The sequence below is a fragment of the Syngnathus leptorhynchus genome, chromosome 3 (assembly GCF_054491065.1).
Source record: "Syngnathus leptorhynchus isolate UIUO chromosome 3, UIUO_Slep, whole genome shotgun sequence".
NCBI classification, from domain to species: Eukaryota; Metazoa; Chordata; class Actinopteri; order Syngnathiformes; family Syngnathidae; genus Syngnathus; species Syngnathus leptorhynchus.
In genome coordinates this window covers 4,214,290-4,241,789 of record NC_141197.1, presented here as the reverse complement: position 1 = coordinate 4,241,789, position 27,500 = coordinate 4,214,290, and the positions used below count along the sequence as shown (strand labels likewise).

The following is a 27,500-nucleotide window of genomic DNA, read 5'->3' as shown; positions in this document are numbered from 1 at the left end:
ATGCAAAACTCAGTGTTAATGTACATTGTTTAAAAATATAAGGAACATATCTGCAGCCCCCCTGTTGTCACACAATCTTTTCAAATGTTCTCTTTAAGCTTGAATGCATACTGTGCAATGATTCATGTTTTTTGACATAGGATTATTGAAGCTAGATACCACTCTGTCGACAGCACAGAGTGTGCTGTTATTTTCAGCTGACAAATTCAAAATAGTGACTTATTTTTATCTTGAAAACACAAATCTCTCTCCTTTTTCCATTGCTGCTTATACAATAGGGTATGGACACGTGAGTCATCAACTTGCTGAAAAGGTGATACTACGCCTACATGACTCCCTCAGACGGGAAAAAGAAGTTGAAGAGTCCCACAATGACTCGCAGTGTTCAAGCCGTAAATATCCAGTTTCCCATTTTTGTGTTCTATAATGTATTGTTACTTGGTCAGTGCATTTAGTGAATATAAAGGTGTCAGGAGTCAAGTAATATTGTGTATTTTATTCATTAACTTTTGGTTTTGTTGGATGCATAATCCATTAGCGATTATGGTGGCTGAGAAGTGTGCTCTTCAAGCCCTATCTATCTATCTATCTATCTATCTATCTATCTATCTATCTATCTATCTATCTATCTATCTATCTATCTATCTATCTATCTATCTATCTATCTATCTATCTATCTATCTATCTATCTATCTATCTATCTATCTATCTATCTATCTATCTAATAACTTCTTTATTCTTCAGTTACTGAAGCCTTATTCAACTGCACATAAGTGTAAAACTATTGTAACACTGAACATTTTACTTTATGTGGAACAATGTCGATGCCTAGTTTGTCCGAATATTCATCGCATTTTTTTCTCAACACATCTCAACAGGAAGCTGTTGCCATGACACTACAGGGGTGACTGACAGTTGCAACAGTGCAGTGTGTGTCTGGGTGAGTATTTGCTGCATGTTTGTGTGAAGTGTGGACTCATATGTATGTGTCCTCTACAACTAGCAAACACCAACTGGGAGCATGGGGATGCCACAGAGTGTGTGGGTGAATGATTGATGAAGAGGGGGTGCGGGTACGATGAGAAAACTGGAGGGTGTTCAAAGATGGCTAGGCGGACAAGCATGAAAGGCTCATACTTGTCATATAAACAAAAAGATAATCTTTGCATTTTTGTAGTTTCATTTTATCAGGAAAACAACAGAAGTAAATTTGGCTAAAAAGAAAATACAACTTGGAGGTGAATGTTTTTCCTCTGACGGTAATGACGTTGAGAATTGATGTCACTGATTCATTGAGGTGGATTCTATATATACACAGTGGAGCCTCGGTTTTCGAACAATTCGGTATTCAAACAAAATATTAAAGATTTTTTGCTTCGGATTTCGGACGAAATTCGGTTGTCGAACCTTGCGAGATGAGCCGAGAGGACATGCATGCAAACTGACTCAGTTCGTTGTTACATTCTCGTTACTCTGAGGATTGCATCAACTCTAATCATACCTCCAAATGAAGCAAGTGGGAACAGTAAAGCCATCCTAAAACACAAAGACGCTCCTAAAGCAATGCGACAGTGAGCGCCCGGCGAGCTGCGGTTGCGCGATCGGACCCCTCCCTGCACACTGAGGTCCACTTAAACCATTAGGAATTTAAAAATGTTTTCTAAATTTTAGCGACCGCTCTGTCACAATAATGAGACCAGCGCGGTGCAGTTGCGCGGTCGGCAGCGCGCTACGGTTGCGCGTTCGGCGGTGCGCTGCAGTTGCGCGATTGGACAAGATTAAGCTCCCTGCGCACTGAGGTCCACTTAAATTTTGGAAAGTACATCAAGACTTTAAAAATATTTTTTAAATTTCAGCGACAGCTCTGTCACAATAATGCAACAAGCGTGATGCAGTTGCACGGTCGGTGACGCGCTACGGTTGCGCGTTTGGCGGTGCGCTGCAGTTACGCGATCTGACAAAATTAAACTTCCTGCGCACTGAGGTCCACTTAAATTTTGGAAAGTACATCGGGACTTTAAATACTTTCTAAATTTCAGCGGCCGCTCCTTCACAATAATGAGACCAGCGCGGTGCAGTTGCGCGGTCGTGCGACGTGCTACGGTTGCGCGTTCGGCGTTGCGCTGCAGTTGCGCGATCGGTCAAAAATGCCACATATATATATATATATATATATATATATATATATATATATATATATATATATAATTTATTTGACTAAATCCAACACCAAGAACAGACATGAACGAGCAACAACAGGCTAAACGATAGGTATGCTAACGTGACATAAACACAAACGAAGAGCTGAGAACGGGCCTGATGTAACATTCAGTTATTCTCATAACTATTACATAAATAACTAATAACTAACTAAATAACACATTTATAAAACCATCTGTGTCACTCAAATTCATTAAATCCATCGATCGCCCTTTATGTAAACAATGCCTCGTATGCGCCGCATATGCGCTGCACCGCTGGCGTCGGACTCGTAAGTTGCATTTCTAATTATTCCACAGACCCATATGACGATATATACAGTATATTTCAAATAACTATCATATAACAACAATATTATCAAACCATCTGTGTCACCTTTAATCATTAAATCAATTGATCAACGACGTCCTGTAGTGTGCCCTATGCTCACTACTCAGCACCGTGGAGCTTGATTGGCATTTGCCATAGAACACCAGAATTGGCAAGTCCGCCACTGGCGCCGTGTGCTTTTCACAGATGAGCACCTGTGATAGACGTGAAAAGGTCTGGAGAAGCCAAGGAGAGTGCTATGCTGCCTGCAACATCTGACTGCCATTAGGTATCGGGATAAAATCCTTGCACCGATGGTCAGACCCTACGCTGGTGCAGTAGGTCCTGGGTTCCTCCTGATCCACGACATTCCCGGCCTCATGTGGCAAGAGTATGCAGACAGTATCTGGAGGATGAAGGAATTGACACAACTGAATGGCCCTCACGATCACCTGATCTAAACCCGATAGAAGACCTTTGGGACATAATGTTTCGGTCCATCAGACGCCGCCAGGTTGCTCGTTAGACTTTGCAGGAGCTCACTGATGCCCTTAGACAGATCTGGGAGGACATCCCACAAGACACCATCCGTCGTCTCATTAGGAGCATGCCGCGACCTTGTCAAGCATGCATAAAAGCATGTGGGGGCTACACAAGATATTGAAAAGAGTTTTGAATTGCAGAAATTGAATTTAGGCAAAATGGACGAGCCTGCCACATCATTTTTTCACTTTGATTTTTGGGGTGTCTATATACTGAGCCCTCTGTAGGCTGAAAACATTTATTTCATACATCACATTATTATAAAGATGTGACATCCTTTTGTTCCTGAGACATTAAACTGTCCATACCTATATAGATATCCAACTTTTTTTTTCACCATTGAAATCTGATGTGTTTTTAAAGTGTTCCTTTAATTTTTTTGAGCAGTGTATATATATATTCTATATATCAAATTTTTAGATGTGTAAATAAAATTTTAATTGGTGTGTTAAGAAACATATACTCAAACTCTCAATATTCAGGCATGATTTATACTAAATCCATTGGTTATTGGGGTGTCACATGCTTGCGTAACCTTACTTCCAGCCACGCCCCCAATCAAGCCAATCACCAGCACCTTCCACGGCTCGTTAGGTCAGCTATATTTAAACTCGGTGAATCAAACCAGTGGTTGTTGGTTCGTCTCCTTATCCTGCCCATGAGACCACTGCTCACTGTGCTCTGCGCCCTGACAGTACGAATCCCGTTGTCGATTTTGCTTGTGTTCCGACCCGACCCGACTCGCCTTGCTCGCTGCCTGTCCTGTGCTTATCCACGCTCCGATCAACGCCTGTCTCGACTACCTGCTTGCCCCGAGCACAACTACGCGCTGTTCTGCTCAGCCACACCAGCCAGTCCAGCTTTCCACTTCCCCTTATCCCTTTTCAATAAAGGTTTGTGCTGCATTTGGTCGCCTCGTCTCTGTTCCTGACACGGGGTGGCAGCAGCCTAAGTAGCGATGTTCAGATCAGCTTGTCATCTGCCTACTGCTCCAGTTCCTCATGGGGACACCTGAGGTGTGAGACATATCCGAGGTATTTCCCCAGGTTTGTTAGGGTTAGGATATTTGGTGTGCATGTAAAATCTCACCATGGAGGTGCATGTGAAGCACCATGGGGACAACCGATGATCTCGTCACCCATGCTATCATCTTAACATGTGTTGAAGCAGATATTTTGAATCCCTACTGTAAGAGTGGAAGATTTTCTCTATGTATGAAGCCAGAAACCATATTGTTCACAAAGTTTGGGGTCACCCAGACAATTTTGTCAAGTCAAGTTTATTTCTATAGCCCTAAATCACAGACAAGTCTCAAAGGTGCAAAATTGACAATTTAGTATTTTCCATAAAACTAACACATTTGCTTGGTTTTTTTTTTTAATCATTTGCATAATTCATTGGCCAATTAGCAAACACTATGGCCCATTAGAGTACTGGAGAGATGGTTGCTGGAAATGGACCTATGTAGATACTGCATTAAAAAACTAATGTTTGCAGCTAAAATAGTCATTTATCACATTAATAATGTATAAAATGTATTCCTGATTAGTTTAATGTTATCCTCATTGAAAAATAGTGATTTTACTTGAAAGAAACAAGGACATTTCTAAGTGACCCCAAACCTTTGAACGGTATTGTAGCTGTGTTTTTACAGCGGCTTTCATCTGCAAATTTTCTTTTACATTTGAAGCCAAAGGACTGATGCCTGTGCACTCAGCGTAAAAAGATTCAAGATTCAAGAAGAATTTATTCGCCATGTTTGAGCGTGCCAAACAAGGAATTTGACTTTGTTACATCACAGTCTCTGTTCAACATTTAGGTGACTAACAACACTCAGGACATGTGAAAATGACAAATGACAATATTCTCAGCCATCCCCTGAACTTAAACTCCCATGAGGGCAAGGAAAAACTCAAATCTGAGAAACCTTGAGAAGAGACCACAGATGGGAGGGTCCTACTTCCAGGATGACCAGGCTGCAATGGATGCAGAGAAGACACAGTGCAAACAGTGTAGACAATCCAAAAAGGTGTGGAGAGGAGGATGTTATTGCACAGCAATGACTCTGAGACTCTAAGAGTGTCTCTGTGTCTGCTGGTTTTGGTGTACAGAGCTCTATAACGCCGTCCGGAGGGGAGTAGTTCAAACAGACTGTAACTTGGGTGAGAAGGGTCTGTAGAGATGTTGCTTGCGCTTTTCCTGGTCCTGGACAGGTACAAGTCTTGGATAGATGAGAGGTTGATTCCAATGATCTTTTCTGTAGTCCTGATTGTCCGTTGCAGTCTGTGCTTGTCTTGTTTGGAGGCCGATCCAAACCAGACAGTGATGGAGGTGCAGAGGACAGACTGGATGATGGCAGTGTAGAAGGTCTTCAGCAGCTCCCGCGGCAGGTTGAACTTCTTGAGCAGTCTCAGGAAGTACAGCCTCTGCTGGGCCTTCTTCCGGACAGAGTCTATGTGGCCGGTCCATTTCAGGTCCCGTGAGATTGTGGTACCCAGGAACTTGAAGGTGTCTGAGGAGAGTATGGTATTACTGCGGATAGTGAGGGGTGAAAGTGGTGAAGGATCTCGCCTGAAAAACGGGCGTAACTACTTTTTCGTGCCAGTGCAATTCTAATCTAGTGCGTTTGGGGCCACGCAGCACTCATCTGGGCATGCCAGCGCACGAAGCGGCCTTGTCTCCGACGCACCCGATAATTTGATGACAGAAAATAGTTTGCGCTTGGCACAAAAGCGGCCGCATCATCATTTTCATCTAGGGGCAACTGTTTGGTTTAGCGTACTTGTGAATTTGGTCGACGCGCTACGTCTCACTGGCAATCTGCTTATTTGGCTCGAAAAAGTATGTAGTAAAACATAGAAAAGCAGGTCATATTATTCTAGACATGGGTGGTCGAACACGATTTTAGTGTATTTGATCGAGACACAGAGAATTCATTGCTCTGTGGGTGCGAGTGGGGAATGATGACGTAGGCTATGTCACGGATGGAATGGAGCAGGGCGACCAAGTGCAGCTTGGACCAGGGTTTATTGGAGAAAAGAAACCAACAGACTCGGCAAACTGACATGACTGACTGACTAACCGAAACAGACTTGAAAACGACAGGAACCAAAAAGACATGAAGACAACAATGATCCGACGGGGCGTGAGGGGCAGACAGGACTTACATACATGACAGGTAACAAGAAGCAGGTGAGAATAATCAAACTAATCATGGACACACAGGAGGGGAGGGGCGAGCACACAGACACATAGTGGAACAGCTGGGTACGAGACGTGACAGGCTGTTACATTCATAAATATGTTACCAGCATGGGACAGTTCCTCTGACTCATTAATTGAAAGGATTATAATATTCGTCATCATATCAATAAATATGTATTATGTATTTGTATTATGTAAGTGTAAAATGTAATATGTATTTTAAAAACACCATGTCACTGTTTGTGTGTGTGCGTGTGTGTGTGTGTGTGTGTGTGTGTGTGTGTGTGTGTGTGTGTGTGTGTGTGTGTGTGTATGTGTGTGTGTGCGTGGGGGGTATCCATAGCGCCTGTGTTTTTTACACAAATGTACGTATTACTTGCGGTCAGTATACCTTCCGTTCATTGTATTTCTGATTTTGAAACACAATTTTGCATTGTTTTTCCATTGTGTTTTTGTATTTCCAGATAAACTTGAAGAGTTCAATATATGTTAATCCAAGGGATACGGGAATATTGTAAAATTAATAATACAGTGGAGCCTCGGTTTTCAACCACAATCCGTTCCAGACGGCTGTTCGAGAAGTGAATTGTTCGAATTCCTAATCATGCTTTCCCATTACTAATAATGGAAAAAAATGTAATCCGTTCCAAACAACAACATACCCCGCGTTTTTTAAGTATTTATTCATTTGCGCATTTTTGTCCGATCGTGCAACTGTAGCGCACCGCCGAACGCGCAACCGTAGCGCGTTGCCGACCCCGCAACTGCACCGTGCTGGTCGCATTATTGTGACAGAACCGTCGCTGAAATTTAGAAAATATTTTTAAAGTCCTGATGTACATTCCAAACTTTACTGCTCCCACTTGCTTCCTTTGGAGACATGATTAGAGTTGATGAAATCCTCAGAGTAACGAGAACGTAATAACGAACGGAGTCAGTTAGCATGCGGGTCCTCTCAGGTCATCTCGCGAGGCTCGACAACCGAATTTAGTCCGACATCCAAAGCAAAATAATCTCGAATTTTTTGTTCAAATACCGATTTGTTCGAGAACCGGGACGTTCGAAAACCGAGGCTCCACTATGATAAAATTTATAATATTAATAAAAACATAATAATATGAATAAAAATATATAATATTACAAGGTGAAGGCGGCTCGGTGGTGCATTGGGTAGCACGTCCGCCTCACAGTTAGGAGGATGCGGGTTTGATTCCACCTCCGGCCCTCCCTGTGTGGAGTTTGCATGTTCTCCCCGAGCCCATGTGGGTTTTCTCCAGGCACTCCGGTTTCCTCCCACATCCCAAACACATGCTTGGTAGGCCGATTGAAGACTCTAAATTGTCCCTAGGTATGAGTGCGAGTGCGGATGGTTGTTCGTCTCTGTGTGCCCTGCGATTGGCTGGCAACCGGTTCAGGGTGTCCCCCGCCTACTGCCCGATGACGGCTGGGATAGGCTCCAGCACGCCCGCGACCCCCGTGGGGACAAAGCGGTTCCGAAAATGGATGGATGGATGGATTACAAGGTGAACTGGGAGCAGTGCTTTAGCCCGTCTTTGGGAGAAGACGATTCGGTCTGGCAGTTTGAATTCACAGGCATATTTAGAACGGACTAAAAATGACGCATACGTACTACGCACTGTTGGGAGGAGTGAAGCCACCTGTGGCCATCTTACGTTGCCAATCTCTAAACCTACCTAACTTGAATACTGTACACTGATTTCTCAGTGGAGTTTTCACAGTCATTTCTCTCTCTCGAGGGAAAGTTACAACGTGTATGGCAGGTAGTTGCACCAATAAGTCTGGGAAAAGTGCAAAATGCACATTTAATCAGTAATAATAAATTTTTCATTTTCTCTTTTAAGGTGCTAGTGCTACTTAAATATCCACCTGTATCATGTTATTGAGAACCATCAAGAATGAAATGAAAGCAAAGCCCATCAGCACAAATTTGATGCAAAATGTAAACCCAACATCCAGAGTGCACAGTTTCCAATATTGAGGTAATACACTAATTGGTCAATGCAAACAGTGAAGTTGGTTTTTTAAGAGAGTCTTTACTTCAAACAGGGATCCTAGCCTATAGTGTTTTCCGCGGAAAAAAATAAGGAGTTTTCATCTCATACTTCAGGGTTCACTGGTACTCTGTTTTTGGACCAATTTGAATTTCCAAATGGCAAATATCGACCAACAAACCAAATTTCTGAATGGTTGCACTTGAACTAGTGTGCATAATGAATTTCTGAATGCGCCCATAGGGAGCCAGTTCTAGCTACATTTGGAAATGAATGGAAGCGCAGCGCACTCTTCCTCGCTGAACACACTCATTCGCAGAGTAGTGCATAGATGTTAGTGTGAATTTCCGAACGGGCCCCTTCTACTGTATGTCTGTGTTTGAAGACTGAGTGAAATAGCCTCCCTCAAACCAATGGAAATTTAATAAGAGAAATGGTCGCTTTACATCTCTTGAACACTAATACTCCATCAATTTATTACAATTAGGTGTGGGGCAAAGATGTGTTGCTATGAGTGTGAGCAGTTTTAATTTTTGTGTTCAGATAGAATTTGAGTCCATTGTACACAAAGAGTCCTTAACTTCACCTACAACACGCTGAAAGTCAGGCTACTTCATTACTTCCTGTGCTTTTTGCAACGCCAATCAACCAGGCTGAAAAGCAGAAAATATTCTGTTGTCATTCAAATGGTTATCCTATTTTTTTATGGAAAATATGATCCTAAATTAATTTTTTTAAGTTGTGTTTCAGAATTAAAAGTAGAATGAACGGAAGGTACACGGACCTTGCATGTTTATTGGCATATGTATCAAGAATAGATTAAGTAGTCTCGCCCAGGGATTAATTCAGTAAAGAACGGCCACAGATTGTGATGTTTTGTGAGACAACTGTCTTCCTCCATTCCTTTGCCCCTTCTTTCACACCCCCTTAGCATGACTGTAAACGCTTCATTCTTTGATTTTCTTCAGCCATCATCAAAAGCCTACTCTATTTTCTTTATATTGTTTCCTCTATGATATACAGTCTATCTCCCTCCCTTTAATGACTTTGCACAGAGAGTGGGTAGTGTTGATTCGACAGTGTTTCCAAATGAGTCCATCTGCCAAGGAAGAGGAGGAGGACGAGGAGGCAGAGGAAGAGGGCAGTGAGCATGTGTCTTAATCGGGATTGACAGTTACATCGCTCCAAGATAAACATCCGTCACACTTTAATCCTCTGCCGATCACATGCGCTCACTCGTGCCGCAGATTGTGGACGGACACAAACAAATCATGTTAAGGTTGCAACACACACAAACAGATACCATGTAACATACCATCTTTATTGTTTAACAAAGAGGCATGCTGTATGACAGCAAGCGCCCAATGTGCTATGAGGACACAGTTGGCGTTTTCTTCTCACCTCTCAGTTCTTAAATGTATTACTTTAAAGATTAGTTCACCAAAATTACATAAAAAGTGTTACCTCAAACCCAGCAACACATTTCAATCTCCCTTCCCACTAATCTCGCGGGGTAGGAGGATGACAAAAAAAGTGGCCAGCGACAGTTACAGTCACGTCTAACTACATAACGAACTCTTGTTGCGTCAGACGTGAGGAATCTGAAAAGCTCTGAGGGCTCCACAGTAATGAAATTGGTTGCATTTTGTTAAAAGATGGTGGAGATAGTTTAGTTTAGCTTCAGGCTGATATATCTGTTTGCAGCCAAACCACTTTCAACTGCATTGTACCCACATGACCAGGACGCTTCATGTAAACAAGCTTCAAATCGCAAAATATCATACAACTGCAATCCTTCAAAGTTCAAGTGAACATCTTATGTTAACTTCAAACGCCCGCTGCAAATATAAGAACAATCGGCTTCAATTAGTATAGAATGTTACGGGCTAAACTTCTTCCTCTGCTATGCTAGTTATTGTCTATAAAATCCCAAATATTGCAGCAATCTTCCTAATAATTTCAAATGTTGACAAATACGAAAGTCTTCTACACATTAAATAAAACCTGAATGTCCTCCAGTGGTTTAATGGAGGAATATGGTCTGACTAATTTGTCTGTGTTTTTCATTCCCGGGTAGATGCTAGAAGCATTGGCACACTCTTTCCTCATCCGGGAAAGCAAGTGCTGTTGTACTAAAAGATTCAACTTCTTCTGCCTGTTAGTACAACTGCCAGCAGTGCAACGAGCTCCCAAGACGTACAAGACATTTTTCGATGCAATGTGGACTAATGATCGTTCATAAAAAGGGGTGTAGAAAACTGTTCAAATACAGCACTCTGTGAAGTGAAATTCATTGTAAGATATGGCGGGAACAAATGATAAAGTTTTAGGTTGTGCAATTCAAGCAAATAATTTAAGTTGTGCAGTTAAAATTGGCTTTTCCACATTTTCAACACAAAAGTAAGAATTCACAGAATTAATTGTCTCAACTTAAAAATATAAGTAAAAACAACTCAGCAAATTGTTTTGGAGCAAACAAATTTGCTTGCTTTGTTATGCTTACTAACACTGTTAGTAAAGTAACCATGAATATAAATTTATATTATAAAGATGTTCCAACTTTAATAACTGTTTTAAGTCATATGTTTTTGTTTGTTTTTTTGTTTTGTTTTTTAACAGTGTTTAACATCACGATTCTGAGTTGAAGGCGCTCACCTGGGTTGGCGCTGTGAGGGTAGAGCCCGTCGGATATCATCTCCCAGACGGCTGAGGGAGGGTGACCGGCTCCTCGACCCCCTTCCCATGGTCCGAACCACCACATTGCCATTGGGGCTGCCGCTGGGCATCTGCTGAAGCAGCTGAGGTGACAGGCTGCGATGTAAAGCTGAGGAGCCAGGCTGCGAGTGACCCTGCTGGGGGGCGTTGTTTGGGTGCTGCTGAGGATGATGCTGTCCCCGGTGCCTGGGTGAACCTTGCTGCTGGTACTGACTGACCGTCAAATTGTTGTCACTGTTGGAGCGCAGCAGGACCCTCGGAGCTGATAACGATGCGGGGGATTGGCTGTTTCCACTGCTGTTGCCAGATGATGGACCTTGATGTCGTTTGGAGTATGCAGGAGCCACGTGAAAAGGCACTGTAGGGGAGTAATCAAGGGAAGATGTCAGCTGAGTGCTCAAATCAAGTTTATGTGAAGGAGACGTATAGCAGTCCATAGGACAAACAGTTGTCAAGAAAATGCTGATAAGTTTATCAGCTCTTCCAGACAACTGTATATTTTCAGTAACATATATTGAATATTAATTAATGCTTTGGGTTTAAAAAAAGAGATGCACACACACACACACACACACACACACACACACACACACACACACACAAAAACTGTCTCACAAAGCGCAATCGTTTCTTTTTCTTCAAGAAAACAATCAACCAACAATATATGTGGGGTAGTCTCTATCTTGCAATTTCTATTTGTTTCCCCTTCCGATAGCCATAACGCATGCCCTCAAACCTTTGCTTTCTAATTGCCTTCACTCACTGATAACAGCAAACTGTCAAGAATGTTGAGAAAATACTTGACAACCAACTATCTTGGTCCGCCCACATCATGCCAACAACTGGAGATACCTGATGGTAATTTAATTGCAGACTTTCATGACAATTGAAGAACATTTAGGACCCAGGACTGCATGTGAAATTTGTGCAAGATTTCCACACAGTTCATTTTTCGGGTTTTGTGAATGGATTAATTGTAATTGCTTATTTTACATCTTTAAATACTGCATCTGAAAGGGCAGGTGCAAAAGCAGCATGCAAAGCGGCGCCAGCATAGCGCAGATAAGATGAGAGGCGACGGAGAGAACTTTTCAGCTCGTGTAAACATTTATGAAACCCAAAAAGAAACAGAAACAAAAATTGTCTTGCCAGGCTGTGAGTGTACTTGGCAATACAAATGTGGAACTTTTGAAAGATTTAAGGGCTGACGTAAAGCCATGGCATTTCCTTGCGCCTGGGTCATTTCAGTGCAGTGATTTGAACTTAGTCTCTATCAGAGCAGTTTTTAAAGTGTGCTGTACTAAGTTTTAAATACAATGTCAAGCAGGATGGGCATGTACATCCAATTTCTACGCCCTCGTGACAAGTTAAATCAGAAAAACATGGGGTTCCTGGCATCCCCAAAATTATAGATTTCTTTTTCAGATGTTGCTCTTGCAGTAACGGTCCTCTCTCAAATGTTTCATGGTGAAAGCCGTCAAAACTACCCGAAGCACAAAGCCTCTTTTAAATATGGTAGTCTCCACTACCTTTCAACCTGTTGCCAATGTTGAGTGCAATGTTTGCCATAGTACTGTGTTGTTTTATTGTTGGCACTATTTTATTGTGCACAAGGTTACGCCAACGTGCAGAAAACAAAGCGGCGGAGCCACCCTGCACTCGATTCTCTTTTGAGCAAACACGAAGCAGTGTGTGCGACCACTTGTGAAAAAGCTAAACTTGTGTCCTGTTTTTTGTGGAATAACAGTAACATCTGCAAAGATGTCTACGAAGAGGACAGCCTTGACAACCCTATTATATCCATCTATCAACTTGCCTAATCCCCTTCCTATTCAATTACACACATTCCCCTGAGATTTCGTCAATACATCTTCAATCAGATCTTTCATCAGGACATTAATGTCGTCGACCCAGTACCATAGAGAGACCCATATTGAACAGAGCAGGTTCCGTGACTACCCACTCCAATTTACTTTCTCTCCAACCATCTTTAGCATAATTACCAGAATTACCGTGAACAGAGTAGTATTCCACCGACCTATGGTGCATGCGCTTTGGTGTCAGACTCAACCAGTAATGGAGGGAGACAATAATTTCCCCATGGACACTTCCTTTCGTTACACTGTGAGATGACGAGCAGTCACCTGCGTTTCTTGCAACTACAGCAGTGTATGTCGGGAGCACAGATGACAGCCTGAAGCCATTTTGATAAGGAGCACATGATAACGAGCTGATTAAGCCAATTGTAGCCAGCAAACATTGGCTGCTGTTTCCTGTGGTGAAGTTCACGCGTTTCACTTTCCTAGCTGAGAAAGACAACCTAAAGGGGGGGAGTCACTGAGTCATTTTCACATTCCCAAAGCAGAATCTAAGGCCTTTATCTCTCTATATACAACAGAGGTGTTGATGAAGGGAAGAGGTGCTAATATCTAATGAGCTAGCACATTGTCAAGGCACCACGCTATCTGTGTGAGTCCCACAGTACCTGGTGGTAGCGAAGCTTGTGGAGTTGGTTTTAGTTTCCCCTCGACCTGTGTCCAATGTGTGATTTGCCTCATTTTTGTTAAAAATGTAAAATCCTGTACTGTAATACTTTGTATATTCAAAAATGCAAACATAGAATATGTGGGTAATGTTAAATGTTGAAAATATAAATATTATACGTGTGTGCGTGTAACATGTTAACAAGAAGTACTGGGCAGGCTAACGAGTTACCTGAAAGATCCTAATTCGCGATCGTGCTAACACGCGAAAACGGACCTCTTAAGGAATGTAAACTAACATTTGGAGGAATGCTACATTTTCCTAAAGGTTAGATATATATGATCATTCATTTCTCTTGTTAGGAGACCCACTTACATCGTCAATGACTGCTGTACCACTGTAACATGTACTGTACGTACACGAACGTGAAACAGGAAGTGGTATCGCCTGAAAACAGCCTTTAAAATAATGCACATAACCTCAAATCAAAACACGACTAAATAACACAACATGGAGAATTCTTAACACATACTGTAAATATGTTTTTAGAACAGCTTTTATTATTAGAACATTTTTAATAACAAGGTACAAGTAAATATGTTTTTGAACTCTTTTATTATTATAAAAAAAATCTATAACAAGGTAAACACTGTAAATATGTTTTTAGAACTCTTATTATTATAACATTTTTTACAAAAAGGTACAAGTGTACACACTGCAATTGTGTGGGCACTCCCTGCCTTCTGCTGGCGTGTGGGCAACTTTCGTGCCATAATTCCCCAAATTAGAAGTTTTTTTGGGGGGGGGGGAAAGAAAACATCTGCGATGTAGTGAAACAGAAATAAACGAACCACGATGTAGTTTATGATTACTGTAATTTGTACTGTGGAACCCCAAGCTTTGAGTGCCTCTAAGGTTATTCGGTTTAGACCAATCTAACAAAACATGATGGATATTAGACTATTGGGTGAGATTTCTGCAAATCTTATGAGACTTCACCACAGTGTGCAAAGCATATAGAGGTGTTAAATTCTGTTTCTGCTCATGTGACTTCTTTTATAACTCAATCAATTTATGGAACGTTTTTGAGATTTTATTGTTAATATGTAAAAAAAAAAGACAATAACAATAACCTGACAATTACATCATTCCCATTCATTGTCTGAAATAAATCTCAGAAACTTCATTTTGTTACAAAAATAATCATAGATGTCAATCATTTGAGGCAGAATAAAGGACAATAAAATAAACAGCCATCCAGTTTTTCAAAAGGCAAACTTTTGGACAGAGTCAGCACTGGTGAGCTGGGGAGTCTCCCACCTAATTTTGGGAGGCGGAACACATCTTGTAATGTCACCTATCTGTCACAGGGCACATCTCGCCGAAAATTCTCACCTATGAACAATCAATCGTTGATTAACCCTTAAACCAAATACAACCCTGTCCTACCTTCATAAATATATTAAAGTATTGGACAATTGTGAAAAATGCAGTTCTCCTAAAGTGGTTGTACATCTTTAAAAGAAACCGAATTTCATATTCTGATGTCAAGGTGTGATTTAAAACCTGTTACTTAGATGTTCTACACAATCGACATTCTTGACACCCTTTTTCTTCACCGATATATGGAGCCCCGTGGCAGCGGTCATCGAGACGACAGCAGGTGAAAGCACTACGTATCGCTTTCACACTGATATATAGACGGGCTGTTTGGATTGCGTTTGGTTGAAACACGCACACGCACCCCGACACATTTAATCAAAACACACACACACACGCACGCACACACACACACGCACACACACACACACACACGCACGCACGCACGCACGCACACGCACACTAATATGTATGTGCCCCCGTCCACCCCATGAGTTCATTTTTCCATCACTTTCGGTGACCCAAAAACTACTCCAATCTCTTGCGCTCTCTCGTCCGAGGGAAAAAAAAGTCAATTAGTGGGTGTTTCAAGCACTGTAACCTAAATAGGCAGCGACCTACCTACGTTCTATTTGACTTAAAAAAAAAAAAAAAAAACCCAGTATCTTGACTGACACTTTAACACACGGCGTTTAGATGTGGCCGACCAATGCAAACTTTGAAGACTTAACATTACGCGTGCGCCTGAATTAAGTGCAAACTAAAGTTTGAAGCGATAAAACGTCCTACCTTCCTTTTTTAAGGCATTGATGATCGACTTCATTGTGATTCCTTGGCTGCTCGACTCGCAGTTCGAGCATGACCCAATATTTTTCTTTTTTCACCCCGATCCGGTTGGCCTTTCAGAACAATGGAGAGCGAAAACACGCCGAGGAGTAGCGGCGCGCAGAACCCATGATCCCGCTAGCACTTTGCTCTCCAACCGCCTGCCTGGAGAGTCTGCACCGCCCCTTCCACAAACCAGCGCTCCTAACACTAACCACACTTGCCCCGCCTCTCACACACCTCCCATATAGACTAACACACGTCAAAGAAACGCAAATTCAATCTTAGAACTGGATTGCATTTGATTGGTCGTGTCAACATGTTTAAAATTACGCACTGATTCTCCTCCGCGTGTGTGAGTAGATAGTACAAAATTACAAGGGACGCTGCATGGATGCAAATACCGAGCAATGACCTTCTACTGCTTGCAAAACAGGAGGGCCAGTCAGGGTACTTTCAGGTGATAGAAAATAACTTTGGAGTATTTGGTTGTACCCCCAGAATTACCAGAGGGTTCCCTTGAAATTTCCCCCTGTCCCTCCAAAACCCTAAAAGATAAATAAATAAATAAATAAATAAATAAATAAATAAATATTGAAATTAAGCGGAATGTGCAGGCGAATCTGGCGGTGTAGCCACTTCTAAAAGTACTGACTGGAAAACCAAACTTCAAAATCAGGTTTAGGGAACACAATTTCCTCACAGGTGTCGTCGTTTTAAAAGTTAAAGTCCCAATGATCATCGTCACATACACATCTGGGTGTGGTGAAATTTGTCCTCTGCATTTAACCCATCCCCATGTTATTTTGATCTATCCCCTGGGGGAGAGGGGAGTAGTGAGCAGCAGCGGCGGCGCGCTCGGGAATCATTTGGTGATCTAACCCCCCAATTCCAACCCTTAATGCTGAGTGCCAAGCAGGGAGGCAATGGGTTCCATTTTTATGGTCTTTGATATGACCCGGCCGGGGTTTGAACCCACAACCTTCCAGTCTCAGGGCGGACACTCTACTACTATGGCACTGAGCGATTGATTTGACCCACATGCAGAAAAACCAACTCAGACGTCCAGAATGAGTTAGGAGTGTTACTTGGAGGAGCTGTGGTGTAGGTAGAGCGGGCTGATCGGAGCCAGGAGCACGGAGCGGGGCAGCAGTGGCGGGGCATGAGGAGTTCAGCCAGAATGGGGTGGATCTTGGTGGTAATCGGTGGAAGTAATCAGAGGATCTGAAGAGTGTGGCGTGGATGAGCAAGGCGAGAACTAGGAGCAAGATCAGGGAGCAAGATCAGGGAGCTAGAGGCACAACCGTGGAGATGATCACACTGGTCGGGACGCTCGGGCGACGAGAAGTTGCCAGCATGCTCCTTAAGAGCTCTCCTTTAATGATGCTGATGAGTCGCACCTGGGCCCTCTGCACTCTGCTCACAGGTGCTCCCTGTGGATAAGAAATATGCCACCCCGGACCCTGACACCAGGTATGTGAAAGTGCCACGCAGTGGATAAAAAAAGGTCTACCTGTACACACCCCTCTTCAAACAGCAATTTTTTGTAATAATACCTACTTGTTATACCAGAATATGGAGAGACACATTTTAAAAATCTTTTTACACCATTAATGTTATCTGTAGACCCCTTTCCATCCTGCGTCATCAAAAGTCGCTCGTTTGCGGTGCTTGCTATTGTTGCCATTTGGTTTATCTTAGCTTCTGCCTTGAAATGTTGAGTAAGTAATCAGGAATTGTGAAATAATGCTACTAGTGATAACTGATAACTGGTGGTAGCTAACTCAGTCAGCTGAGTTAGCCGCATATTAGCGCCGTGTAACTTAAACCTTTCCTCCCACTTCGTAATTCTACAAATATGGGCAAGTTGCTTTTCATCTTCATCTTCATCTTCTTCCGCTTATCCGGGGTCGGGTCGCGGGGGCAGCAGCTTTAGGAGGGACTCCCAGACCTCTCTCTCCCCAGCCACTTCCTCCAGCTCATCCCGGGGGATCCCAAGGCGTTCCCAAGCCAGCCGAGAGACGTAGTCTCTCCAGCGCGTCCTGGGTCGATCCCGGGGTCTCCTACCGGTGGGACATGCCCGGAACACCTCCCCAGGGAGGCGTCCAGGAGCCATCCTGATGAGATGCCCGAGCCACCTCATCTGGCTCCTCTCAACGTGGAGGAGCAGCGGCTCTACTTTTAGTCTCTCCCGGATGACCGAGCTTCTCACCCTATCTCTAAGGGAGAGCCCGGACACCCTGCGGAGGAAACTCATTTCAGCCGCTTGTATCCTGGATCTCATTCTTTTGGTCACGACCCATAGCTCGTGACCATAGGTGAGGGTAGGAGCGTAGATCGACCGGTAAATCGAGAGCTTTGCCATTTGGCTCAGCTCTCTCTTCACCACGACGGACCGGTACAGAGTCAGCATTACTGCCGACGCTGCACCGATCCGCCTGTCGATCTCGCGCTCCATCCTGCCCTCACTCGTGAACAAGACCCCAAGATACTTGAACTCCTCCACTTGGGGCAGGATCTCATCCCCGATCCGGAGAGGGCATTCCACCCTTTTCCGACCGAGGACCATGGACTCGGATTTGAAGGTGCTGACCCTCATCCCGACCGCTTCACACTCTGCTGCGAACCGCTCCAGTGAGAGCTGGAGATCACGGACTGAAGAAGCCAACAGCACCATGTCATCTGCAAAAAGCAGTGACGCGATGCTGAGGTCCCCAAACCGGACCCCCTCAACGCCTCGGCTGCGCCTAGAAATTCTGTCCATAAAAATTATGAACAGAATCGGTGACAAAGGGCAGCCTTGGCGGAGTCAAACCCTCACTGGGAACGAATCCGACTTACTGCCGGAAATGCGGACCAAACTCTGGCATCGGTGATACAGGGACCGAACCGCCCTTATCAGTTGGCTCGGCACCCCGTACTCCCGAAGCACCCTCCAGAGAACCTCCCGAGGGACACGGTCGAACGCCTTCTCCAAGTCCACAAAACACATGTGGACTGGTTGGGCGAACTCCCAAGCACCCTCGAGGATCCTGCCGAGGGTGTAGAGCTGGTCCACTTTTCCACGGCCAGGACGAAAGCCACACTGCTCCTCCTGAATCCGAGGTTCGACCTCCCGACGGATCCTCCTCTCCAGCACCCCTGAATAGACCTTACCAGGGAGGCTGAGGAGTGTGATTCCCCTGTAATTGGAACACACCCTCCGGTCCCCCTTCTTAAAGAGGGGAACCACCACCCCAGTCTGCCAATCCAGAGGCACCGTCCCCGATGTCCACGCAATGCTGTAGAGGCGTGTCAGCCATGACAGCCCCACAACATCCAGAGCCTTTAAGAACTCCGGGCGGATCTCATCCACCCTCGGGGCCTTGCCACCGAGGAGTTTTTTAACTACCTCAGTGACTTCGACCTCCGAGATTGGAGAGTCCGCCTCAGAGTCCCCAGGCCCTGCTTCCACAATGGAAGGCGTGGCGGTGGAATTGAGGAGGTCTTCGAAGTATTCCCCCCACGGACTCACGACATCCCGAGTCGAGGTCAGCAGCACACCATCTCCACTGTAAACAGTGTTGACCGTGCACTGCTTCCCCCTCCTGAGACGCCGGATGGTGGATCAGAATTTCCTCGAAGCCGTCCGGAAGTCATTCTCCATGGCCTCGCCAAAGTCCTCCCACGCCCGAGTTTTTGCCTCAGCAACCGCCGAAGCCGCGTTCCGCTTGGCCATCCGGTACCTGTCAGCTGGCTCCGGAGTCCCGCAGGCCAAAAAGGCCCTATAGGACTCCTTCTTCAGCTTGACGGCATCCCTTACCGCCGGTGTCCACCACCGGGTTCGGGGATTGCCGCCACGACAGGCACCAACAACCTTACGGCCACAGCTCCGGTCGGCTGCCTCAACGGCTTTTTTGCTTTTCATCTGGTAATGTGTTTTTTTAGGGTAATTTTTCTGATGTTTTCCAGTTAGTTTAGCTTGTATGTACATATTATTAACGTACCACACTGTTCTTTCTGCACCAGCAGTGCACGCACATCCTGATTATGTCATTATTGTTTACAAACTATTGAAAAGTCTTTTCAAGAGGGGAAGTAAAAATAAATGGCAGTGTAATTTGGTTGTGTGACATTTGAAGATGGGCGTGTAGACTTTTCATATGCACCGTCAACGATGACTAGATGGATGGGTTGCCTTTAGGTAACTGTGCAAACTTAATAGCTACTCTGCTAGTTAATGTCTGCATGACTCATTTTTCACAGACAAAAAAAAACCCCATATCTATTCAAACAGCAGGAATGACAATTAGCCAGTCCCGAATCAATCATTTGAACTATTTCAGACTTTCCACCACATCTATTTAAAAAAAAAACAAAAAAAAAACACTTTACCAATTGAAATATAAATTATTCACGGTTCTGTCTCCATCAGGAAAAAATTCTCTCACGCAACAACTGGCACACACTACAGTAGGGAAGAAGGGTAAATAACCAGGTTCGTGCATTTTTCTCTCTCGTTGCGCTGAGGAAGGGACTTGAGTACTATGAGATGGGAAGAGAGGATAAATCTATTTTCAGATGACATGAGGATATTAAACAAAATAATTAAACCTAATAGAAGTAACCACAGAGCAATAGCAAAGTAATTAACCTAAACTGCAAGTATATGATAGACTCCTGCTGCCGTCTTGTTTCATTTTAATGGTTTCAACATTTGCTTAGCCTAATGAGATGCATGTATTACACAAAGAGATCTTTTAGGCCCTATTTCGATAGCCTGGCAAGCCAAAACCACTTAGCCTCTGCACGAATAAAATGGGTCTTGACAGCCTACCCTCGACTGCTGCTCGTCCCGGTTCAAAATTAATTGTGCAGTCAAATTCATGTATTTGTGGTGGCTTATTCTAAGTGAGAAAGGTCACTCTTGGGGCAGGAAATGTCCATTCTTCATAACATTCTAAACGATGCATAGTTTTTTTGTTTAGCATTAAACTCACTTTTTGAAAGATGACAAACACATAGAGTCATTTACACCCCAGCATCTGATGGCAATGGAATTTTTTATTTCAAAAGAAGACGTGTTCTTCTTGGCTTCCCATGACTTCCGCAAGTTGCTTTTCTGATGTCATGATTGCTCTTTGATGATTGGTTTATTCCACAGTCTGTTTGATCAGGTTAACCCCTCAGAAATGTGCTTGATGCGACTGTGGCCAGACACAATCAGCGTTGAGTCTGTGTATTTTCAGGCTACTATTTTGATAGGCAGGCAACCGTCCGCTCGGCATAAAAATGAGCGCAACCTAATTTTGATGCTGATTCAAGTCTGGTCTAGCGTTTTTTTCACGGTCCCAGTGATGCACACACAAAAATACTTGTAATTATTTAATGTGTAAAAGACATTACACATCCATTTTGTACATGGAAATAAATAGCAACTGAAGTCCTCCCAGGTATGTCTAGGGAGATATGTTGGCAAATCAACATGCTCACACAGTCATGTTGGTTATCGTCGGTGTATGGAGTTGCTGAGTAGGCACATTTACTCTCTTGCGTTGGACGGGCATGAACACTGCAGCATGGCACTACCACCACCGTGCCTCACTTGATGAAAAGATACTAGTAGTCAGGTCCATAAATCTTTTGGAAATGGACACAATTTTGCTCTTTTTGACTGTAAACACCATTGCAATAAATATGAAATGAAACAACCAAGATATGCTTTACTTTTAAAGTATTAATTTGGTAGTATGTACATCGGGTCAACGATGTAGAAATTAAAAAAGTGGGAGGGACATATGAAACCTGTTTTAGTTACCACACTGTTTTGGTTTGGGGTTAAATACTCTCAACTTCAAGATAAAAGTTTGCAGATAACGCATCTTTTTTTTTCATTTCAAAAAATTGTTTTAGTTTTTTTTAGTTTAATTTTGTCTCCTTAGTTGTTCCTCTTGATGTCACTTAAACACATGTTCGAAATAAAGAATTAATTCATTTATTCATTCATTGAGGTGATGTTTATCGACAAAAAGATAACAATTGTGCCAATGTCGCAATCTGGCTGTACATTTGGGTATGTATGGTATTCTGATAGATTGGTAATACTAGATAGAAGAGCAGAAGATGGAGGAAATGTATGTGCACAAGCAATGGATTGGTGAGCAGCCTCTGTGTGAAACAAATCCTTGGTGTTGCTAAGCAACTCAGAGGGGGGTGGATTAATAAAATGTATCATTTAAGCTACACACGCGCACCAGCATGTATGACGAAATGCACATTATAATTACTTGTGTGCACTGGGCTGGACTTGCTGCTTTGTTGTGCTTTCATGCCCTTCCTGACATCATGTTGTCCTGGGTAATGATGGCTTTGCTCGTAACTGTTTCCAATATGCTGTCCTTCTTGGCTCAATGCCTCCATATAGTATAACGGTGACAACAAATGCAAGAATTGACCCCACCTGGATGGCAACATGCAAAGCATATATTATCATAAATGTTGGTGCTAAAGCTGTTCTGATGTCCAAATTAAATTGATTTGAAAAAAACTGGTTGGAATCAAAGTAAATAAAATGTGGTTATCCCACCAACAAGATTTTGACAATTTTATCCTATGCCAGATGCAGCCATAAATAACTGGGACCAGAGAGAAAATGGAGGAACATCAGAACAAATGAATAGATTACAGCGTAATCATCATTTATTAATATGCACGGCCAAACATATCATTTATTCAGAAAGACTTGACTGTTGTGCCCCCCCGTTATATTTTAATGTAGAGATACTGTAAACTACAGCATTTTGCAGCAATCCAAAACAATCTTCAATCTTGATTTAGTCACTAAATCAAAGCAATGAAGGACAGTGGGACAATAACTTTGAGCTACTTGAACAATTAACCAAAAACCACTCAAGCACGATGAGTCTTGTGCAATCTCTGGACATCATTGGTGATCTGCAGCCATGGTAGCCAAGAGAGACCAGGGAACAAAAGCACTTGAGAAGAAACAAACAAACTCTCATTTAAACACCACAAATCTGTTGCTCTCAAATTAATCTTGAATCTCAGAATTAAAAATAATAAATAAATAATAAATAAGGCAAATAAAAGGCATTGTATACTACACATCACTGGGCAAAGGCAGTTCGAGGTAGAGGTCAATGCTAATCTTGATTGAACGACATGACACTAATTTGAACTAAGCAATTTTTCGTTTTAAGCACTTAAGCCACTGCAAGTCACTTACAGTTTAATGTTCATAGCCTTTCACGTAAAACTTTGGAAAGCTTGACTGTGTCCCCATCTTTCCAAAGGCGAACTTGGGTCACATTTTATCTAAAGCAATGTGATGAAAAACTCGAAGTGAAGACTTAATCCACACCAAAATAGTTTCTTTTGCAGCAAAACTATAAAACCTCGCTCATGGATGTATAAAACCTCTGGTGTCTGCTACCTGAACAATTGTTTTATTTTCAAGTTTTCATTAGTCACACACACATCACATAAAGCTGAACCAAGTTATTTGCTTAACAGTGTATAATCTAATTTACTAGAAAGTTTACAGAAGTGTATTTACATGTGTGGTCATTACAGCTCTCTGCTGGATTATCGCGCAATGGCAGAGGATGGTCTATATGCCCATCTGTCCATCATTCTTAGACAGGCTTACAGCTGTATTGAGAGCCACAATACAACAAAAATCTTCGACAGACACTCTAATTGTAAATTCGTTCGATTGCTTTTTTTCAACTGAAAAAGTGAGCAGCCTATTATGCAGTCCACATTATGCCCAATGTTTTGTGTGTGTATTTTTTCTCAGTAATTGTTGTTACTTGCTTGACTGCACAGCAAAACCAGGAAGCTTTTAGCCTGAAGACGTGTATTATTGTCTCACTCTTTCTTACCATATGCATGTGGATGTGATGACTTGAGGGAGCAATCATAAAAAAATGTTTTAGTACTGCTACCCCCTCATTCACCAGTAGCTGTTAGTTTAAGAAAGTTCCAAGAAGTGGCCATTTGGCTTGCAGAAACTTCATACACACAAGAAAATTCCTTATCATGCAAATGCAAAATTATTGAACAAACATTCTTTAACATTATCATTATGGTTGGGCATCGTTTGAAATTGCACGCTTTCGTTTCCAGTTTGCGGCCTTTAATTGATTCCGATTTCTAGCGATTCCTGAATCCGATTCTCAACAAAAAAAGGAGGAATTATTTTTGGAGAAGTTGTATAAAATTCTCAGTTCTTTAATTCATGATATTTTTACGATGAGGTACTCAGGGTAGTGGTGGGTGGATTGATCAAAATATAGATAATATCGATATCAAGTCAGTATCAATACAATACACCAACGTTTCAGTTCCACTCTGTTTTTTTTTTTTTTATGCACACTGGCTTATTTTTTTAACTTAAGACTTAATAGACAGGAGGATGGATTCCAGGTGTGTTGCCAGAATTTTGCCGAGTCGTGCCAGTTGTTGTACATATTGAGCAAGATGTGGGAGATTTTGTGATTGGTAAAAGTCGGTCGTGTAGTAATGAAGTCTAGGACTTTGAAATGAATTGAAGCATTGGACGATTTCCCAATCTTAATTGGTTGTTTAAGTTCATCTATACAACGAGGAAGTGGAAGAAATGGTCCAGTTCAAGCATATCCGCTTTCATTTCTATAATGTATAGGCTCTGATAAAGCCTTTTGAACTTTCTGTCAGTTACTGGGGCATTCAATAAAGTGTACAGATTTTCAACTTTGATGCTAAAAAGTGAAGTATTCTAATAATGCGCACCAGTAATTAACTTGCTTTGTCACCTTGTTCAAAAGAATTGCTTGTAGATTTAATGAGGAGGTCCATGACACAATCACGAAGCACCTTGTCAAATTATCTATTTAGGATGCTGAGTCAGCAAAAATGCAGCGGTGGGTAGTAACGTGCTCCATATACTTTTAGGTGATGAAGTTGAGGCCACTGCCTGAACTGGACAAGCCTGGCTGAGTCACATTTCAAAAAGATAGAGAGAAGGCAAATGCACGGCATCATGTGAGGGAGGAATCATAGCTGACCTGAATGTTAGCATTGAAAAACAAACAAACAAATGGTCATGTACACGACATACACACTAATCACATCTGCGTAAGTAGTAAAGGCAATTGCACTTTCTACTGAGCCCCCTGCGCTGAAACGACACCTCCAAAACTGAGTTGCCGGAAAACCAAAAAATGAAAAAAAAGAAAAGAATCTCAAGTAAGACACAATATCCTACTGTTACCTACCTCAACGTATGACTCCAGATCTAAAATCATCCACATGCACATTGTCATCCAGTGGTGTCAAAGAGAACAGCAATCTTGCCATAAAAAATATAAAAATGTAATTTGAGCGATACTAAACAAGCAAGGAAAATGCGTCAGTCTCACAGTGACTTTATGACTCATGTTATTACTTAAATATTTGGCTTAGTTTCATACAGTATAAATGAACCAATTCAGAAAACTCAGAACACTCAACAGGTCTCTTCAATTTTGGTCATATGATCAATTTGTTTCACAAGCTGCTAATTAAAATATACTATGATCATCTGAAACGTAATCAAAGAGTGTAAGCAATGAAAGGTTTATGGGGTCTCTCTTTCCCTGTCTGTCTGTCTGTCTGTCTGTCTGTCTGTCTGTCTGTCTGTCTGCCTGCCTGCCTGTCTGTCTGTCTGTCTCTCTCTCTCTCTCTCTCTCTCTCTCTCTCTCTCTCTCTCTCTCTCTCTCTCTCTCTCTCTCTCTCTCTCTCTCTCTCTCCTCCACAATCACACACACACACGCACACGTCAAAAATAGGGGGCACCTACCTCTGCAACAGGTTGAGCCCATAGTGGGCAGTGGAGGATCCAATAATAAAAATGTCCCATTCCAACATTCAACATGAACAGATCAGTGGAGACAAAGCAAAGACGACCAAACACAAGAACCTAATGACTGAACTGTAATTATTCAAACATTTGTGTGACGTGAAGAGAGAGGGAGGTTGCATTTTCATTGTGGTTGAAAGTAATCCTGCACCATGTTCCATTTACTGTGAAACTTGACCAGGTCACTACTGACTGATTCTGCCCACTGATTAATGGTGTCCATGAGAGAGACATTTGCAGGATTACCTTTTTAGATTAGATTACATTTTTGTCCCTTTCTCCATTCATTCCCCACTCAAATTCATCTTTTTTTCATTCCTCGATTATTTATTTGTTTTTTCATCATTTTTTAATTTTCTCTGAGGCCCTGAAATCCCCAAGCTCGCTCTGTGCACTACAACCTCGCAAGCACAATCCAAATAAAGATTTATGTAGCCCACTAGAAATATTGGATACAACTACTGCACAATATTTGAATAAACCTGGAAAATGTGGCAGACGTCCACAGCTAACTTTGTTGGAGTAGAAAAAGAACAAGCATTATTCAGTGATAGTAAAACTAAGGATGCACGCCACATCCTTCATGGACGCGAACCCCCGGCCGAACGACTGAAGTCAAGGAGATGATTCCTCAGCTATGTCCAGCCCCTCACAACATCTCAAGAAGAAACAAGACTCCAGCTATGGACAACAAAACTTGAGAATGACTCCCCTCCTATTGACATGGGAATTGCCCCTTCTGAAGATCTCCCACCCGGCTCAAAAGCACCACGGGTAAGGTGGAAGACACAGAGGACAGGTACAGGCAGATCAAAAGCTGCTAAGGCCAGATGGGGCTACAAAATCGGCCCAACCCTCTGTGAATGTGGAGAAGAAGACCATATCATTCAGCACTGCCTTGTCTGCCCTCTATTACCCAACCCCCGCAGCTCAAAAGATGTCAATGCGAAAGACTGTAAAGACATGGGAAACTGCCATCTGACTAGCACTTCAAAGACACGAAAAGAAGAAGAAGTAAAACTCAAGTTCCATTTCATTTCAGTTTTACAGAGGCAGGTTAATGCAACTTTAAATTTCTGTTATTCAATTTCTTTGCCTTTTTTGGAGTCTAATTGTGTTTATTAAAATGCAGAGAAACAAAATATAGTTTGTTGAATATAACAAAATATAGTTAATTGAATGGTTTGGAAAGACGTTGCTGAGTAGTCCAATAAAGGCTTCGGGAACTTGTGATTACGTTTATAAATCAAATGCTTGTTGTAGAAGATGTTGTATTGCAGCTGAGTTGTATTTTCCATCATCAATTCTTCTCTCAGGTGGATCGGTGCGTCTGCTGTGATGCGGACTCTGTACCAGTCCATTGTGGCGAAGAGATAGCTGAGCCAAATGGCAAAGCTCTCAATTTATCGGTCAATCTACGCTCCTACCATCACCTATGGTCACAAGCTATGGGTCGTGACCGAAAGAACAGGATCCCAGATACAAGCGGCCGAAATGATTTTCCTCCGCAGGGTGTCCGGGCTCTCCCTTAGAGATAGGGTGAGAAGCTCGGTCATCCGGGAGGGACTCGGAGTAGAGCCGCTGCTCCTCCACATTGAGAGGAGCCAGATGAGGTGGCTCGGGCATCTCATCAGGATGCCTCCTGGACGCCTCCCCGGGGAGGTGTTTCGGGCGTGTCCCACCGGCAGAAGACCCTGTGGATGACCCAATAGGCCCTGGAGAGACTATGTCTCTCAGATGGCATGGGAACGCCTTGGGATCCCCCGGGATGAGCTGGACGAAGTGGCTGGGGATAGGAAGTCTGGACAGCCCTCCTAAAGCTACTGCCCCCGCGACCTGACCCCGGATAAGCGGAAGAAGATGGATGGAATTCTATCTCATCTTTTCAACTCTGTGTCATTTGTCCCCACAAACACATTTGGATTAAA

The 27,500-nt window shown here is 42.8% G+C and overlaps 1 protein-coding gene across 8 annotated transcripts in view; it reads right to left on the bottom strand.

Moving 5' to 3' along the window:
- Window positions 1-27,500, bottom strand: part of shank2b (SH3 and multiple ankyrin repeat domains 2b) — a 236,034-nt gene that overhangs the window by 98,966 nt on the left and 109,568 nt on the right. For 7 of the 8 annotated variants that reach the window (XM_085907072.1, XM_085907074.1, XM_085907071.1 and 4 more), the window contains one exon: window positions 10,944-11,361. In XM_085907072.1, the coding sequence (XP_085763198.1) occupies window positions 10,944-11,361 (418 nt within the window). Of the gene's footprint in view, window positions 1-10,943; window positions 11,362-15,656; window positions 15,879-27,500 lie in introns of those variants that run through there. The other variant, XM_085907078.1, reaches the window with a different exon arrangement.